A 19,600-nucleotide genomic window follows, 5' to 3' on the forward strand; every position below is an offset into this window, starting at 1 on the left:
GCGGACCTGGGCTGCCAGTTCCTCCACTGTGCTGCTCGGGACTGCAGATGTTGGAGAGGTTGATTTGGCTGAGGTTGCCACCACGGGAGCCGTCTCAACGGGCCACGGGGCGGGTTCCAGACCTTTGGTTGCTGGGGGCTGTAGTGCTTTAATGGCCCGCTCCTTTAACACAGCAAAGTCCACATCTGGGTGTTCTAGGGCCCACAGCCGGAGTTGTTTACGATCCTCAGGGGACCTCATCCCCTGCGCAAATTGCTCCACTAACATCTTGTTGCTGTCCACCTCATTGATAGGATTCGCCCGCTTCAGCGTGCGGAGGGCGGTCTGCAGACGTAGAGCATAGTCCCGAATGCTATCCCCAGCTCGTTGCCGGCACTGGTAAAACTGCATCCTCAGCTCAGCTTCAGTCCGGGTCTCGAAGGCAGTCTGTAGCTTCTCAAAGATGGTGGCTACAGAGAGCCGGTCCCCCTCGGCCCAAGTCTCCGCTTCCTGCTCCGCCGCACCGGTTAACTGGCCTAGCACTATCGCTGCACGTTGCTTATCAGTCAGGGGGTACAGCTCTAGCAACGGGTTAAGCTTTTTCCGGAAGGCCTGTAGGGCATCCGGTTTCCCGTCATACTGCGGTAGCCAGGCAGCTCCGGGCGCATAGGGCAAGGAAAACGGCATGACCTGAGCGAGCGTGGGGGCCGCGGCACCTCCCGCCGGTACGGCCGGGACCTGGGCAGGTCCATTCCCATCCGCGGGTGCCGCTGCGGCTGCGACCACCGCTCCTCCAGCGGCTCCGTCGGGCGCAGACATCTTGTTTCCATCCCCCTTAGCTCTTTCCGGCCCCTCCTCTCTCGGGGTGGGGTTTTTGGCCTTCGCGCCTCTACTGCTCGAGAAGACGCTCGAGCGGGAACTTTTCGCGCCAAAGATGGCGGCTTCTGAAATTTTTCTGCCGGATGCCTCCGGCGGTAACAAGGCGCACCTCTACCAGACGGCAGAGCGGTAAAATCCTGTTCGTGACGCCAAGTTGTCGCGGGCGGGGAGGAGGGTGTCAGCACACCGCGCTCACCCCCTCTGCTCGGGTCCGGCAGCTGCTCAGTGGTGGCTCGAGCTGTGGGCCGGATCCCAGGGTTTCTCGAGCGACACTCCTCGCCCGTGAGTGAAAGGGGATTTGTGGTTGGGTGTGGGGGATTGTTATAGTTCGTGACGCCACCCACGGTTGTGGTGATTGCACCACCGCTGCTCTGAGTGGGGATCCCGGGGATGGTGATGGGGAGCAGCCAGGTGTTGTGTTGCCCCTCCGTGGGTAGGGGTTGGTGATCCCGGGGCCCGGTGATGGGTGGTGAGGTGCGGGGCCTGGTGGGCGCAGGGACGCGGGGGCAGCGCTGTGCCTTGCGGCACTGTGGTACTCACTCAGCCTGAGACACGGACACAGTTTGTACGGTAAACCAACGGCTGGTAGGACGGTCCCACAGACGGCTGCTTTGCTTTCCCGGTAGGTGACGGTGATGTCCCTCTTCCTTGCACCTGTATGTACGGTTGGTTGCGATGGGTCCCCACCGGTAACCCGCTCCCCGGCTTCAAGCTGGGCCGGAGGAGCACTACACTTTGCCCGCAGGCGCTGGCCCTCAGAGACTGGTGCCCTGGCGGTGGCGGTGCCTCTGTTGTACGGGTTGGGCTGTTGCCTTCAATCGGGACTTGGTTGTTGGGGGAATCTACGTCCCCTTCACTGACGGATTCGGCAAATTTGGCGACTCCAAGCCTTGCCGGGGTCCGAGAGGCCCCTGACCTGGTGCTGACTGTCCTTCGGAACACTGCTCCAGACCACCGGGCACACAGCCAACGGGGTCCTTCCAGGAACTTCCAAACGGTCCCCCTCCGGACAGTCACCGCCGTCGCTGACCTTGCTGTTCTGGCCCTACACAAAGCTGGGCTCTCAGGCTTGCACTCTCTCTGCCCTGTCACCACTTCTTGCTTTCCTCCTTTTCCACTTTTCTGTTGTTTACTCTAGCCCTTCACTGGACTTCACTCTTCCCCTGCCCGGGGCTATCTGCTGTTCACTCAAGCTCGTCCCTGAGCTGACTCCTCACTCCTGCTCCTCCCTGAGCTTTCTGCCTGGTTTCTTCCTGCCTCCAGAGCTGTGATCTCCTTGGTGGGCGGAGCCAACCGCCTGGCCCACCCCCTGGTGTGCATCATCAGACTCCTGGAGGAAGGCAACAAGGATTTTTGGTTCAGCTTAGGTGTGCCTACCTGGGATGTGGGGTGTGGTGGTGTTGTGACCTGTGACCCCTGGCTTGCCCAGGGCGACACATTGGCAGCTCCCCCATGCTCCCTGTATACTGCTGGCAGCTCCCCCATGCTCCCTGTATACTGCTGGCAGCTCCCCCATGCTCCCTGTATACTGCTGGCAGCTCCCCCATGCTCCCTGTATACTGCTGGCAGCTCCCCCATGCTCCCTGTATACTGCTGGCAGCTCCCCCATGCTCCCTGTATACTGCTGGCAGCTCCCCCATGCTCCCTGTATACTGCTGGCAGCTCCCCCATGCTCCATGTATACTGCTGGCAGCTCCCCCATGCTCCATGTATACTGCTGGCAGCTCCCCCATGTTCCCTGTATACTGCTGGCAGCTCCCCCATGTTCCCTGTATACTGATGGCAGCTCCCCCATGCTCCCTGTATACTGCTGGCAGCTCCCCCATGCTCCCTGTATACTGCTGGCAGCTCCCCCATGCTCCCTGTATACTGCTGGCAGCTCCCCCATGCTCCCTGTATACTGCTGGCAGCTCACCCATGCTCCATGTATACTGCTGGCAGCTCCCCCATGCTCCCTGTATACTGCTGGCAGCTCCCCCATGCTCCCTGTATACTGCTGGCAGCTCCCCCATGTTCCCTGTATACTGATGGCAGCTCCCCCATGCTCCCTGTATACTGCTGGCAGCTCCCCCATGCTCCCTGTATACTGCTGGCAGCTCCCCCATGCTCCCTGTATACTGCTGGCAGCTCCCCCATGCTCCCTGTATACTGCTGGCAGCTCCCCCATACTCCCTGTATACTGCTGGCAGCTCCCCCATGCTCCCTGTATACTGCTGGCACAGGGGGAGAATGAAGGAGTGTTGAGCTGCACGGGCCACTCCACGCTCCTTCATTGTTGCTCTGCGTGATGACGGGGAAGGGGGGCCCGATGCTGTCGCCGCTGACAACGGCCAGGGAGGCCCGCTGTCAGCGGCGGAGGCACCGGGTCATACAGCGGCCGCGTGGTCTGCGCCAGATCAGCGCAGCTTCTCTCACAGAAAGGAGCTGCTTGCTGATCTGCAGAGCGGGCCCCTAAAAGCATCGGGGCCCGGTCGCACTCGCGACCTCTGCGACCGCGGTAGTTACGCCCCTGGTCCTGACTTCTGTATCCTTCTGCTTCTGGCCTCCTCTTCTGCTTGCAATGTCTGCCTTGGCATCTGTATCCCCTGCTGCTTGCAGTGTCCGTCCTTTCTTCTGAATCTCCACTCGTGGTGCCAACAACATCTATCCTGGCTTTAGTGTACTCTCTTCTTCTGTTTGCAACATGTATCCTGGCTTGTGTCCCCACTTCAGCTGCTTGCAGCACCTACTCAGGCATCGGTACCCCTCTGCTGTTGCTTGTGGCATCTTTCCTGGTTTCTGTATCTTCCTTGATGCTGTCTGCAGTATATATTCCGGCTTCTATATCCTTTTCTTGTTGTTTTTGGCTTTTGTTGTCTATCTCAGCTTCACTATCACCTCTCTTACTGCTTGCAGCATCTGTCCCAGGATCTGAATGCTTTTTGCTGCTGCTGCTTGCAGTATCTGTACCGGTACCTTGAGCCAATTTTTGAATTTACTAGCTGTACTACCCGGCTTCGCCGGGGTTAATAACTGCTGTTAACAAAATAGAATGTAGTAACAAAAATGTATCCTGCACACAAAAACCACAAAACAAATAGATATGTAATTATTAAATTGTTGCCTATATTAACCAATCAGAGCTCAGATTAATTAACTGTTGCAAAATAGAAGCTAAGCTGTGATTGGTTGCTATTGGCAGCCTGATAAATCTCCAGGCAACAGAAAGCCCTCCCCCTGACCGTATATATTAGCTCACACATACACATAATAGACAGGTCATGTGACTGACAGCTGCCGTATTTCCTATGTGGTACATTTTTTCTTGTAGTTTGGCTGCTTATTAATCAGATTTTTATTTTTGAAGGATAATACCAGACTTGTGTGTGTTTAGGGCGATTATGTGGCGCGGTTGGTGTATGTGTGATGAGATGTGTGCTGAGGGTGGTATATGTGTTCAAGTACATGGTAGTGTGTGGCGCATTTTGTGTGTGTGTTCATATTCCAGAGTGTGGTGAGTATCCCATGTCGGGGCCCCACCTTAGCAACTGTACAGTATATACTCTTTTGGCGCCATCGCTCTCATTCTTTAAGTCCCCCTTGTTCACATCTGGCAGCTGTCAATTTGCCCCCAACACTTTTCGTTTCACTTTTTCCCCATTATTTAGATAGGGGCAAAATTGATTGGTAAATTGGAACGCGCGGGGTTAAAATTTCACCTCACAACATAGCACCCGGCGCTGCCAGGATAGTAACTGTCTCTCTGTTTCTCTCCCATTCTCTGTCTGTCTCCCCCTCTGTATATATCTCTCTGTCTCTCTCTCTCTATCTTTGTCTGTCTCTTTCCCTGTCTGTCTCTGACTGTCTCTTTCTATTTCCCTGTCTGTCTATCTCTTTCCCTGTCTGTCTATCTATCTCTGTCACTTTCCCTGTCTGTCTCTTTCACTGTCTGTCTCTTTCCCTGTCTGTATCTTTCCCTGTGTCTGTCTTTTTGTCTGTCTCTTTACTTGTCTGTGTCTGTCTCTTAACCTGTCTCTCTCTTTCCCTCTCTTTCCCTGTCAGTCTGTCTCTTTGTCTGTGTCTTTCTCTTTGTGTCTGTCTCTTACCCTGTCTATGTCTGTTTCTTTCCCTGTCTGTGTCTGCCTCTTTCCCTGTCTGTGTCTGTCTCTTTCCCTGGCTGCATTGTGACACGCCAACATTCCATATAAGGGCGTGGCTGCGCATTCTTCTGAAGTTCTGGCTGCACTGTGGCTCCCAGCTCCATTCGCTTTAATGGAGGCAGGTTTTTTGGTGAATAACTGTAAAGCGTGGGGTTAAAATTTCCCCTCAAAACATAGCCTATGACGCTCTCAGGGTCCAGAAGTGTGAGTGTGCAAAATTTTGTGGCTGTAGCTGCGACGGTGCAGATGCCAATCCCGGACATACACACACACATACACACATTCAGCTTTATATACTAGATTAGAATGACATGCATAAAGGATCGATCCAAAAACTTTGAGAAGTGGAAGCAGTCACAAAAGGGATACAGAAGCTTCTATAAGTCATTATAAACATTGATTGACAGAGCAGCTCAGGTTCACTCCGTCCAACACTGTACTGTGGAGACCTCGCAGTTGTCCAATTATGCATTTAAATACTGTGCGGTAAAAACAAGAGGGGGATCTTATCAAAGAAATGGTGTCATTGTAATCTAAAAAGCTTATGAGTTCAAGAAACGCACCAAGAATTGACATGCTAGAGATTATTTTCTACAAGAAATCTGCAGAATTCTCATTGACTTTTCTGGCATAAAGATAGACATGCTGCTTTGTGCCAAAATCTGAACCAAATCTGCAACAAAAACACATCAAAAAGGTACCGTACATGCGCACACAGTCTTAGGCTAGTTTCACACTTGCGCTATTTTGACGCAAACGGAATCCGTCACTAATGTAGTACAGTTAATTTATTTACAGTGGAAGCGCGTTACTATGGTGCGTGTGTGTCATGCAGTACCCGCTTGTGTCCACATGATGTCGCGCTTCCACTGTAAATAAATGAACTGTACTACATTAGTGACGGATTCCGTTTGCGTCAAAATAGCGCAAGTGTGAGTGAGCCCATAGACACATTGCTTATTTTTTCTTTGCAGATTTGGTGCAGAAAATAATCTGCACCATGTCAATTCTTGATCCGTTTTTGCCTGGAGTTTTTTTCAGCTCCTCCACCCATTGACTTCATTAAGAAAAACGCATGGCACAAAAAAGCACATACACAATGTCTGCAATGTGCGCACATAGACCAAAGGAGCACTTACACCAAAAAGAAAAAATATAATCTGCATGTAGAAGCCCTTTGGAGGAGGGAAGGAGCCGGGATAAGACATCTGATTGGCTCATGGTACAGCTCTTAAAACTCCCCAGGAAGTTCAATAGTAGAGAGAGAAAATGTACATTTAAGGGATGAACAGAGGGAAAGAAAAAAGGTCCAAAATATGCAGTTTACACCCAACACACAACTACAGCTGCCCCAGAAGGGAAGAGAATTAACTTTTATGTCTGATTAAAAAAACTGATTGAGAAGAAGCTTTTACAGGAACCGATGTAACTAAGATTTAGCAGAATGTGCCAAACCTGCAGTAGAGGAATTTCATACCGTATTTTATTTTTCTGTTGATAAGATGCACCGGATTATAAAACGCAATTCAAATTTAGAGAAAAAAGGGTGATACGTCCTATAATCCGGTGGTGTCTTACTGGAGGGAGGCAGCAGTGGTGGTAGAGCGGGGTCACAGGAGGCAGCGCCGGTGATGGAGCTGGGCAATGCTGTAGGCAGTGTACCCGGGGGGTGCCCCAGACGCTGTCCCGTAAACTGTCGGTGGTGGTGGCTGTGCTGGTGATGGGGAAGCTGTGCTGGGGCTGTAGCGGTGGCTGAGCATAGGCTGCGGGCGGTCATGGATTCAAATAATGGCGCCCGGAGCCGGCGCGTGTGCAGATGGAGCTCTCTGCTCAATAACAAGCCGAGCGCATTGGCGCACGCGCCACCTCCGGGCTCCATTTTCCTTAAGTTCGCTCTTGAGAGATCAGTGGGTTGGAGGCGGCGTGTGCGCAGATAAGCTCTTGAGTCGAGAGCTCCATCTGCGCACACGCTAGCTCCGGGCGCCATTATTTGAAACTCACACTCACTGCCCGCAGCCCCAGTCGCCACTACTGCAGCCCGCGCACAGCCGCCGCCGCAGACCCTGCACAGCCGCCGCCGCAGACCCTGCACAGCCGCCGCAGCATTGCACCTGCCTCCTACTACCCTTCTCCACCACCTCCCGGTAAGCTACATTTGGATTTTAAGACGCAGCCCTCACTTTCCTTCCAAATTTTGGGAGGAAAAGTGCATCTTATAATCCAAAAATACGATAATTCATTTGGGGGGAAATGTTTATAAATGTGGCTTATAGCCAGGGCACGATGAGAAGATAATGAAACATTTCTTATTATTTCATCTTTAGGCCTGCCTGGCTTTGGATCAGTTTCACACTAAAGATCGGGCAAATCGAAAACAGCGTTTTTACCTAAACCTTGTGGAACCACAGACCTCAGGTTAGACAAGAGCAATCATTGAAGTGTACGAATACATTAAAGCTGTGTCCTAGAATTGAAAATGAATAGTTAAGAAGCTTTTCTGAGAAATATATTAAAACGATGATATATAAATGACCTATTTGATTGCACTACTTACCAATGATAAGGTATTAAAAATAATACCCTGGTCCCCTGCTACGCTACATTCTGGAAGCTGATTGCCACATGGATTAGGTAACACAATATAATAGCTCTGTATTTGTACTGCACTAGACCTATGGGATGATATCAGTACAGACGCTCGGGGCAACATTATTTTCGTGTGGCTGAAAGGTTAATTTTTGTTTTAAATCCCAAAATTCATCTCAACAAAGGTCTATAGAAAAAGCTGACAAGCAGAGATTCAGCTTACGCTGGTCCTATACCCTGCCATGCGGCCTCATCAATTGAGGGGCAAAGTTACAACTAAAGGGTGCTTTACACGCTACGACATCGCTAGCGATCTCGTTAGCGATGTGACACGCCAGATCGCAGATGCGATCTGCCGAGATCGCACATAGGGCGGTTTTATAGTGCCGGTCACATGTGCGATCTCGGCAGATCGCATCTGCGATCTGGCGTGTCACATCGCTAACGATGTCGTAGCGTGTAAAGCACCCTTAACCTTATTAAACAAATACATAGACAAATCACACATGTAATTCATGCAAAACAAAAAAGCAGAAAAAAATGCGTAAAAAAGTAGCAAAACCCACAGGATTTTTACTGCCAAGAGAGCTGCAGAATTTTTGTTTACATGTGAACATAGCCTAACTGTAATGTCATGAACCAGCTCCATTTTTATAGTAGGTGGCAGCAACGAAAGTCCAATAAAAAACCTTATAGATTACGATTCACCATCATCATCTACTTCGTGTTCTTTATTATGTTGTGTCAGATGTTACAACTTATAATTTATTTTACTTTTTCTTGTTAAAACAGGTTTCAAAGGGACACAGGCCAAATCTCCAGTAAGTAAATAAGTTTTTGCTTTTTTTTTGTATTAAATTATAAGTCAGTCGTCAACTTATTTTGTACTTCTACTTGTACATTTGATCCTATATGGATGGCAATAACACGCTTGTCGGGTATGACAAGCGTGGTGGGGTCAATCAGAAATATGTGCGTCTGATGCACAACAAAAAACACAACAAAGGTGACACCGGGGACACAATAACAGGGGGGCCCGGGAGCTAGTGAGATGGTCAGGTGGGACACCTCTTATCCTCAGCTGCAGCTGTCCCTACTCTGCTCGCCAGTCCCTATAAAGTCTCCGCAACTGTTGCCAAGCAGGAATCTGAGACCCTAAGAAGACCCTATAGATGCCCTCGCTAGTGAGGGGCATCTAGACCCACCGCTGCACTAACAAGATGCCAGGTAAGGTAAGGCAAATGGGGGAATAGCAACAAAAAAAGGGTAAAGCGCGAGTACAGGAAAACTCCACAGCAGAACCTTCCTCCAAGGCAGCCAGAGAACAGTGAGTTTGTATCTTCAGCAAAGATTGGTGGGAAACACCACTACTTAAACCTTAAGGGACATGGCTACAAAGCAGCTGCTGCTGAAACACCCAGGTAGGAACTGCTGGAAAAGAGCTTCTAGCAGCAAAACTGATATTAACCGTTTCAGTACCAAGAGAACCAGTTGCATTGAATTCATATGTTTTTCGGTGCACTTGCAAGAAATTAATCTATACCTGTGCTACGCTGGGTGGAGATTATAGGCAGTGGGTGATGCTAACAATTTGACGCCATACAGGACTATGCCTTCAATATGGCCATGGTCAAACCCGCTCTCGATGCTACCAACAAGCTATGAAATAGATGGTGATTATTCCTTGCCTGTACTTGCCAGACACACAGCAGATGGAGATAGGAGTCCAGGAGAGCAGTTGAAATAGACCTTGTGTTTTCTTTGCAGCGTAACAAAGCTTCACATCTTCTGTGGTTTATAACCAGCGTCAGATACATTGGTTGTTGGTGTGGTGCCCTTCCAAGGTTCTCCATACACTGTCTTCAACTGCTTGAACAGATACCTCATTCCTCTAATCTATAGCTCAGTTTCTCTCTAGAGGGCCTCAGCATCTATCCTGCACCATTAAGCCCTTCACCCCTGGGAGATTTTCCGTTTTGCGTTTTTGTTTTTTCCTCCCCTTCTTCCAAGAGCCATAACTTATTTTTTCTTTCCGTCAATATAGCTGTATATAGCCTGCTTTACATGTTACGATTCTGCATACGATATCGTATGCGATCGTAACCACCCCCATCGTATGTGTGGCACGTTCAATTTTTTTGAATGTGCCGCACAAACGATTAACCCCCGTCACACGTACTTACCCTTCCATACGACCTCGATGTGGGCGGCGAACGTCCACTTTCTGGAGTGGGAGGGACGTTCGGCGTCACATCGACGTCACGCGGCAGCCGGCCAATAGAAGCGGAGGGGCGGAGATGAGCGGGATATAAACATCCCGCCCACCTCCTTCCTTCCTTCCGCATTGCTGGCCGAGAGCCGCAGGACGCAGGTAAGATCTGTTCATCATTCCCGGGGTGTCACACGCTGCGATGTGTGCTGCCCCGGGTACGATGAACAATCTGACGTTCAATTCATGAATGAACGACGTGCGTGTGATGAACGTTTTGCCGTTCATTCGCAATCGCATGTAGCTGTTACACACTACAATGTAACTTACGATGCCGGATGTGCGTCACTTATGACGTGACCCCGCCGACACATCGTAAGATATATTGTAGTGTGTAAAGCGGGCTTAAGGGCTTGTTTTTTGCGGGACGAGTTGTACCTTTGAACAACACCATTCATTCTTCCCCGTATTGTACTGGAAAACGGGAAAAAAATTCCAAGTGCTGTGAAATTGCAAAAAAAGTGCCCGATTGTTTTTGACATTTTTTATTTACCATGCTTACTATTAGGTAAAACTGACCTGGCAGTGAGATTCCCCTGGTCGGTATGACTTTGTTGATACCAAACATGATCAGTTTTAGGCTATGTGCGCACAGTGCGTTTTTCGCGGCGTTTTTGCGCGTTTTTCGGGTGCGTTTTTGGCCTCAAAAATGCAGGACTTTGCTTCCCCAGCAAAGTCTTTTAGTTTTCATTTTTGCTGTCCGCACACGTCTGTTTTTTTTACCTGCGTTTTTGAGTTAAAAAAAAAAATGGACATGTCAGTTCTTTCCTGCGTTTTTCTGCGTTTTCCGCCCATGCAATGCATTTGAAAAACGCAGCAAAACGCAGAGATCAAAAACGCTGCAAAACGCAGCCAAAAACGCACCAAATCGCGGCAAAAACGCATGCGTTTTTTGATGTGTTTTTTCGACGCAGGTGCGTTTTTGTGCGTTTTTAGCGGCCAAAAACGCACAAACGCAGTGTCAAAAAGACGCAGTGTGCAAACCTAGCCTTACTTTTATATAAGGGGTGAAAAAAAGTTCAGACGTTTGTAAAAGAAAAACAAAAATAATTGCTTTTGTTGCCATGTTCTGAGACCCATAGCATTCTCAGTTTTTAGGATCTGGGGCTCAGTGATGGATTATTTTCTGCTTGAGCTGATGTTTTTAATTACGGTACATCATTTTTGGGTAGTTGCAATGTTTTCATCACCCGTTATTGTATTTTAATGCAATGTTGCGGTGACGAAAACGCCATGTACGATTAGATTTGTTGATTTTATATTTTGATAGATCGGGCATTTCTGAACTCATTGATAAATATGTGTACTTATTATTATTATTATTATTATTTTATTTTCAATGGGGCAAAAAGGGGGGTGATTTGAATTTTTAGGGTTTTTTTTTTTACATTTTCATTTGACTTTATGCCTGCACAGTCTGATCGCTTCTGATCAGAGCAAAGCTTCAGCATCGCTCTGATCAGCAGAAATGCTGCTCTCCTGTGATTGGCGGCTCTCTGCCAGCACTCACAGGAATCATGTCATGGCAGCAACAGGGGTCATCATCTGACCCCACGCTGCCATGGTAATCAGACGGCGGTGGGGTATAGCGTGATCCCCACTGGATCACTTTAAATTTCGAAGTCAGAGTTTGACAGTACAATCCAAAGGGTTAACAGGCATGGGTGGATCAGAGAGCCACCTAAAATATTAAAAAAATGGATGTACAAATGCGAAAACGAATCGGACCTTATGTGTTCTGCACATGTGCATTCTGGTATTTCCGGACGCTGAGTCCATCTTTGTCCATCATTATATAGACCAGGTAATTACATTTTCACAACTCTCCATTAAAACCTACCACTAAGGCCTCTACCACACTCATGTGGAAATCACGCACGTGCTGCGAGACACGTATTTTCCTTGCGTGTTGCGTGTGGTAAGTACATGTCTCCGGTATGTGCGGTCCACGTGTGTTCTCCGTGTGCTATCCGCGATAACACACGGAGAACCGGTAATTTACATACTCACGTGGTCCTTGCTGCAGTCCAGGGTTCTGATCTTCGGCTACAGCCCTGCCCACTTCCCGCTGCTGCTGCTTCCGGCCGAGCGGAGGGGCGGAGATCAGCGCCCGTGACAGCACGCCCACCTCCATAACACGCTCATAACGAGCGGCGGGCGGCAACAACTGTTTGGAGCGGAAGATTCTGCAGGGCTGGTGGAGGTGAGTATGTGTTTTTTTTATTTTAAAATAATGACACGTGTTTCTCCGGCACGTGTCACACGGCACCGCATCCACACTACATCTGTGTGGTACGGTTGCGGGCCCTGTGACACCCGTGATGCCGGAAAATACGTTGACATGTCGGCGTGAGGAACACATGGACACACGTAAGCACGGAATGGACACACGTTCCGTTCCAAAATACTTACGTGTGTCCAAACCATTATGAAATCATATGTTCACGTGTGTACGTGCCTCCGGTACGTGAAAAAAATGCCAAACACGTACCGGAGGCCTAAGTGGGATCCTCACGAAGTGACAGAGGCCTAAGTGGGATCCTCACGAAGTGACAGAGGCCTAAGTGAGATCCTCACGAAGCTTTCTATATGAACCAATTCACCTGGGTAACTATACACATGGTACTTTATTGCACACTGTTACTACTTGGTTCTTTTTGTAACGTTACTATCTGATATCACTTTATGGATATTGTCTGCTTATATTTATTTCAGACATTTAGTACATGGCTCTATTGATTATCAAGGTAATCATATGGGCTGTATCCTAACATCAGAATTTGGCCTAAGAAACAGACTATGGAGCATTATGCATGTTCTTAAAGCGAACCTGTTTCAAGCTGCCCAAACCACAAGCAGAATGCAGAGGTGTATCTAGGCTTTCTGGCACCCGGAGCAAAACTTCAGTTTGCCCCCCCCCTCCCCCTATGTGACCAATCATTCATATGTGATTTGCACACTCACAGTCACGTGATCACGAGCTGCTCTTAAAAATTTAATTCTCTCAATGTTCAGAGAGAAACATAGAAAGAAAAGCCAGCTGTCACATGCAAACATGAAAATCACATATGAGTGGAGTGGCCAAATGATGACTGCTGGGAACCAGAAGCAGTGCTGAATCCTGACAGTGAGGATATTACATGCTGTTTTGATTGGGCTACAGTGCTTAATTGTATAAGTAATTGGGTTGTCCAGGTTTGAGATGAAAATCTGCAGTCTTCTGAATTCTCACAGTGCGCACACTGCCCGCTGTCAGGATTCTCTGGTGCCGATGGTGAGAGTGGGAGGTCACAAAATTGCAAGAATGTGATTTACATATATGTGGTCATGTGCTGACTAGACATGCGTGGCCTCGCTCAAAATGGATTGAGTGAGGCTGGACACGTCAAATCAGAATGTGGCCAGAAATATAAAAATCTCATACTTGCGCTCACATGACCGCCCACTATTGCCACTGGCACCGGAGAATCCTATGTGTGCAGAGCATGCATTGTGAGAATTCAGAAGCCTGAAGTCACCTAGAGTCACTGCAGAATTTCATCTCAAACTTAGACAAGCCCTTTACTTATACAATTAAGCAATGTATCCCAATTCTAAGTTAATGGGTTGTCCGATCTTACAATTTATGAATTGTTACTTGTGTACAGGATCAAAACCAAAAACAGCACCAGAACCAGCAGAGGTACAGAAATACATGATTAGAACCCCCATCAGTACAGAAACAACGCATCACAACCACCAGCAGTACAGAAATTCATCATCAGAACCACCAGCAGCACAGAAATACATCCATATTACCCCATCAGTTCAGAAACACAGCATCAAAACCCTCATCGGTACAGAAATACATAATCAGAACCACAAGCAGTACATGGTACATCAATTGTACTGTCAGGTCAGACCCATGAACCTACAACTTCCAGTACATTTAGGGCCGGCTTTAGGTTTTTGTGGGCCCCGGACAAAAGAGTCTCAGTCGGCCCCATACACAGACATAGAAATGCACATATACATATATAAAGACAAATTCACAAGAATACATATAAATAGACTAATCTATACACAGTCATATACACTGACATACATTACATAGATACACATCATACATGCACACACAGACATATTAGAGGTATTAATATTGGGAAGCTGGCAGCAGCCTCACTCACCTTCCCCCGCTTGTCTCCCATCCATCTCCTCCTGGGCATGTTGGCTGTGCCGAGCTTATTGGTGGCCATGGCTAACAGACATGGCCGCACACAGTGCACGCTGCTATATACATCACAGGAGGGACTGGAGACATACAGCAATGGGGGCACATACAGCTCCAGAGGGGGGCATACAGCTCTGAAGTGGCATACAGCACTGGGGTGGGGGGACATACAGCTATTAGGGTATACAGCACTGGGGTGGGGGGACATACAGCTCTGGGGGTATAGCGCACTGTAGTGGGGAGACAGACACTTCTGGGGGGTATACAGTACTGGGGTCAGTGGACAGACAGTTATGGGGACTGGGGTCATTGGACAGACAGTTATGGGGGTATACAGCACTGGGGTGGTGGGGGACAAACAGTTCTGGGGTATACAGCACTGGGGTGCGTGGGACAGATAGTACTGAGGTATACAGCATTGGGGTGGGAAGGATGACATATAGCTCAGCGGTATGTTGATGCTTCGGCTCCTCTGTGGGTTAAGCCTAGAATGTATGGGCTCCTTCCATGTTAGTGGGCGTGACCACCTTCATGACAAATTAAGTCATACCTGGAAGGAGCCCGTACATTCTAGCATCTACCTTCATCTGTGGGACGAGAACGCCAGTGCACATTGCGTGCTAGCTCCGTCCACAGACAAACTTAGACCCTGCACGCAGCAGTGACAGCTGCGTGCAAGTGAGGAGTTAAGAGCCAGCAAATCAGGAAAGTGCGGCTGCCGGCAGGAGCGCTGCGGTCCCCGAACTTGGCCCGGGGACCGCAGCATACATCACCACCCTTACTGACAGGTGGTGTCGCCGGCCCTGGCCGTCGGAGATACTCAGAATGCTGTATCAGTTGGCCCAACAGTGCCCCCCCTGAAACTGCGCCCGGGGCAGATGCCCCGCCAGCTCCCCCTTAGATACGCCTCTGCAGAATGAATCAGACCCTGGCTACACGATTTCACGCAGGTATAGCTTTAAACGCTTCAGCATTTCTGAGACAGTATAGTTTGAAGATCTGGCCAGGTACCATAAGCAGGGACAAGATAAGTCCAACATTGCCAGTGGTCGGCTTTTCCCGACACCTCTCCAGATGATTGACAGTTGTCTGTCTGCCAATCCAAGATGCTCCAAGTGCCCTTTTGCATGGCAACTATGATGGTGTTGAGCTGTAGTTATATCCACAACAAGGCTTCTTTTGCTGTATGTGAGGAATTAGTACCGTTTTGGTATGATTCAGACTTCTCAGCTGTATTACACATCCCCGTGTTTTAGCACTGTTATTGACTCAGTGATATTTTATGTAAGATTGTTAAATTAACACTAAGCAAAGCCTACATCTACATCAATGGAGTGAAGTGGGCAGAAATACAATGCTGTAAATCAGGTTACATCACGTCTCATGCTTTCATCACACTTCCAACATTTACAGTAAAGTGGAACTTACATAGTCTGTTGCTGGTCATTTAAAAGGAAAGTGTTCTTTTATCAAATTTTGCATTAATCAATAGTACAAGCGAACATAAGAACATTTACAATATATATGTCACGCTGTACAAAGGCTAGTAAGACGTAGTACAGCGTAATCCCCACTAGGTGGCAGCAGAGTAGTGAAGGAGAGACAAATAAACACTATAACGGAAAGGAAGCTGAAGTACAGCAGAGTAACTTCAACAGGCAGTTAACAGGTGAACCACCAGGGGTCAATAGAGTAGTCAAACAGTCAGGGTCTAGCCAGGAAAGTCGAGTCACTGCAAAGGGAGGATCAATATCAAAGTCCGAAAACAGAACCAAGTCGGAAGCCGGGAGATCAGGAATGCAGAGGGAAACACAAACAACAGACGGGAGAGGGAAGTCAGGGACTGGGACAGGCAGACGAACGAGGGAGGGTCAAAGTCAGGACACAGTATCAGGGAGGCAGAACAGATCAGGAACACTCACCAGAACCAATATACAAGCTGCAAGGCAGAAATATCACTGGCACTGAGCCATAGCTAGAGAGGCAATATGTGGTGTCCTGGGATCGAGAACGAGGCAAGGAAAGTTAACCCCTGACATGACCAGGCCAGAGCTGGGTGTAACCAGCAGCAGGGAAAAGCCGGCCTGGATCATGACAATATCTTATCAGATAAATCTGTTTCTTTCTCCACTTATGAACCACTTCTTCCACTTCCACCCAACTCCTAAACTTGACATCCCCACTGGAAAAAAATCAGCTCAACTGCCAGCACTGTGAGATATCAGATTACATGAACAATTATATTATTGTCATGCTTGATACGGGAAGTACCAAGTGCATGGTAAAAGGGAAGGGAAACCCTGTGTCTAGGCAAGGGGGAGATAGTGACCCCTGACCAAACCTACTGCTGGCCCCTGGCTTCCCTCAATACCCTAGATAGGATCCGCATCTATGCGCCGAACCGGATACCTGACCCCGGCTGACCTGGAAATAGGCCCTAGGTAGGGAACGGATGGGATGAGCTCTTAGTCAACCCTGCTAAGCTCTAAAGAACACACAAGGAAATACACACAGGGGAAAGTAAACAAATAACCTATTTCTGGATGACTCACAGAGAGTAACTGCAACAACAACAAACTCTCCAGATGAATATAAGCTGACTGCTTGCACTGAAGACTTGTTAAGGGTATTAGGGGTACTTTGCACACTACGACATCGCAAGCCGATGCTTGCGATGCCGAGCGCGATAGTCCTCGCCCCCGTCACACATACGATATTGTATTATAGCTGCCGTAGCGAACATTATCGCTAAGGCAGCTTCACACGGACTAACCTGCCCTGCGACGTCGCTCTGGCCGGCGAACCGCCTCCTTACTAAGAGGGCGGGTCGTGTGGCGTCACAGCGACGTCACACGGCAGGCGGCCAATAGAAGCAGAGGGGCGGAGATGATCGGGACGTAAACATCCCGCCCACCTCCTTCCTTCCGCATAGCCAGCGTGAGCCGCAGGACGCAGGTAGGATATGTTCCTCGCCCCTGCGGCTTCACACACAGCGATGTATGCTGCCGCAGGAACGAGGAACAACATCGTAACATCGGTCCTTCCGAAATTATGGAAATGACCGACGCTACACCGGTGATACGATTTCGACGCTTTTGCGCTTGTTAATCGTATGAAAAATGATTTACATACTCAGATATCGACAGCGACGCCGGATGTGCGTCACTTTCGATTTGACCCCACGGACATCGCAGCTGCGATGTCGTAGTGTGCAAAGTACCCCTTAGACCTATCACCAGCACAGAGTAAGGCAAAATGAGGGTATTTAAGGACACTGGTAAGTGCTGAAGATTAACAGCTGAAAAGGTGAGGAAATCCGCAGGGTCCTAAAGAGAAAGGGATAAACCTCAAGGAGATAAAAAGAAAGTCATAGAGCAGCTTGTGTAGCCAAACGCTGTGACCTTCTACAGCCAAAAACTTCAGGACTGTCTGTCGAGCGTGACACACCCGTTACAACTATGTGGAGAGTTGAGTAGGGAGGAGAAGTAAGGAGCAGAGTGAGGAAACAGGCAGAGGAAGATTTAGAAAGGTTAACAAGTCTTTTACCTCATCCCAGAGCTGCATCTACACTACTCAGTACTGCCAAGCTTCCGTTTGCCACTGCTTCTGTCAGTGGGCTAACTGAGGAATGAGGAGCAGGAATCCCTCTCTGTGTGCTGTGCATGGCAGACATCATAGAGGCTAGCCTCCTCCCACCAGCTCAGAAACAATTGCACATTAAGAGATAGAGCCTGCAGGGGGGAAAACTGGTGAAAATATAACATACAATTCATATAATGGCCAGAAATTGCATACAGGAGAGCTTACTCAGAAGGTACTTTAAGGTATGGTTACCTTTTTAATATCTCATTTCCTTTTCCTTAGCAATTTATTGTTATTTCTAAAATTGTCCTGGATCAAGACATCTGTTGTGATACGGGGTGCGTTGGAGTAAGATGAACCCTTCAGCTGCTGTGCGCCAGCATCAGGAATGTAATCCGTGCATAGACGGCAGAACATTTCTGTCTTAATTTATGCCACTTTTGTGAATTTGTCGGGTCATGCTTGATCACGCCCACTCTTGATAAGCCCTGTCCATTATTTAAAAAGTTGGCTCAGGTGATATAATAACACCAAGAGTAATTTTCTCCTGCTCAGTGTGAATCTTGACCAGTCCCTGAGAATGATGACACCGCATCCCGGCACCACATACAGAATACATTCAGGGAGCGCTGCTTTCTGCTCCTATACAAGGGGCTGCTGATAAGTCTTTGGCTTTGTGATTTTTTTTGTTTCTATGGTAACGAATGTTACATCACATGAAAGCCTTATGTGTCTAATATATGTTGTCAAAGTTTTGGGTTTGTTGCTTATGGCAAGTGTTCTACGCACGCGGGAAAACAAAATGGCGGAGTCTAATGTGATATTCACAGCAACTGAGAGCAGAGGAGTGATAAAATTCTTGTTTCTGCAAGGAAAGTCCACCAAGGATATTCATGGTGGTATGTCGCAGACATTGGGGGATCAATGCTCTTCATATTCCACAGTTAAGAACTGGGTTGCCAAATTTAAAACGGGCCACTTCAGCACCAATGATGAGGAACGTCCTGGACGGCCGAGAGTGGTTGTTGTTCTGGAGATCGTCGATGCTGTGCACAACCTCATACTGACGAATTTCAGCTAAAGCAATAGCAGACATCATAGGGATTTCCCGTGAACGTGTTTGTGTCATTATCCATGAACATTTGGACATGAGGAAGCGATCTGCAAAGTGGGTCCCCAAATGTCTGACAACAGATTAGAGAAATATGTGATGGATGAGAAGGTCGTTTTGGATGAGACCTGGATTTATTTGTATGACCCTGAAAACAAGGAGCAATCAAAAGAGTGGAGGCACAGTGGTTCTCCTCATCCAAAGAAGTTCAGGGTGCAAAAATCAGCTACTAAGGTGATGGTGTCTGTGTTCTGGGATAAGGAGGGCGTGCTGCTAGTGGACTACCTTTCTAAATTCTGCAGACGGACACCCGAACGTAGGTGAAATACGTTCGGGTGTCCGTCTGCAGAAACATATATGTGCAAAAAATGGCACAAAACAGAGCACACGCTAACGCAGTGCGCTCCATAGCAGTGAATGGCCCTGACGGGCGCATGCATCTGGAACACACTTTGCAGAGTGGGGGAAGGGCGGTTTGGACGGATGCTCTGACGGGACCTGTGAGCGGAAGGTAAAACGCAATGTGAAAGGGGCCCTACCTGTCTTACGCGGGGCCACTCATACAACTTCCGGGACCTCTCATTAGCCTTCATAAATGTGCAAAGCTTTCTCTGCCCACCAACAGTCCCGGCGTTTCTTTTTGGCTACAGTCAGACAACACCTGCACCCTGTGTGTGACAGCTTTCAATCACAGACGCTGTGGTGTGTCTAGATTGGTGTAAAAATAAATACAAAAATTAGTGTAGTGCTCCCCACATATTATAATACCCAGCACAGATAAAGCGTACAACTACAGGCTGCAGCCCCAAACCGTGTGTTTTATCTTGGTTGTATATCAAAATAAG

The 19,600-nt window shown here is 48.4% G+C and overlaps 1 protein-coding gene across 5 annotated transcripts in view; it reads left to right on the forward strand.

Annotated features, from left to right (window-relative positions):
• LOC142317006 (uncharacterized) overlaps positions 1–19,600 on the forward strand; it is a 378,054-nt gene that overhangs the window by 176,969 nt on the left and 181,485 nt on the right. For all 5 annotated transcript variants that reach the window (XR_012754656.1, XM_075352880.1, XM_075352879.1 and 2 more), the window contains exons 12-13: positions 7,322–7,412; positions 8,376–8,404. Coding sequence is in view for 4 of the 5 variants with exons in the window: in XM_075352880.1 (XP_075208995.1) it covers positions 7,322–7,412; positions 8,376–8,404 (120 nt within the window). In the remaining variant the exon portion in view is untranslated. The remainder of the gene's footprint in view (positions 1–7,321; positions 7,413–8,375; positions 8,405–19,600) is intronic.

This window comes from Anomaloglossus baeobatrachus, chromosome 6, assembly GCF_048569485.1.
Source record: "Anomaloglossus baeobatrachus isolate aAnoBae1 chromosome 6, aAnoBae1.hap1, whole genome shotgun sequence".
Classification (NCBI taxonomy): domain Eukaryota; kingdom Metazoa; phylum Chordata; class Amphibia; order Anura; family Aromobatidae; genus Anomaloglossus; species Anomaloglossus baeobatrachus.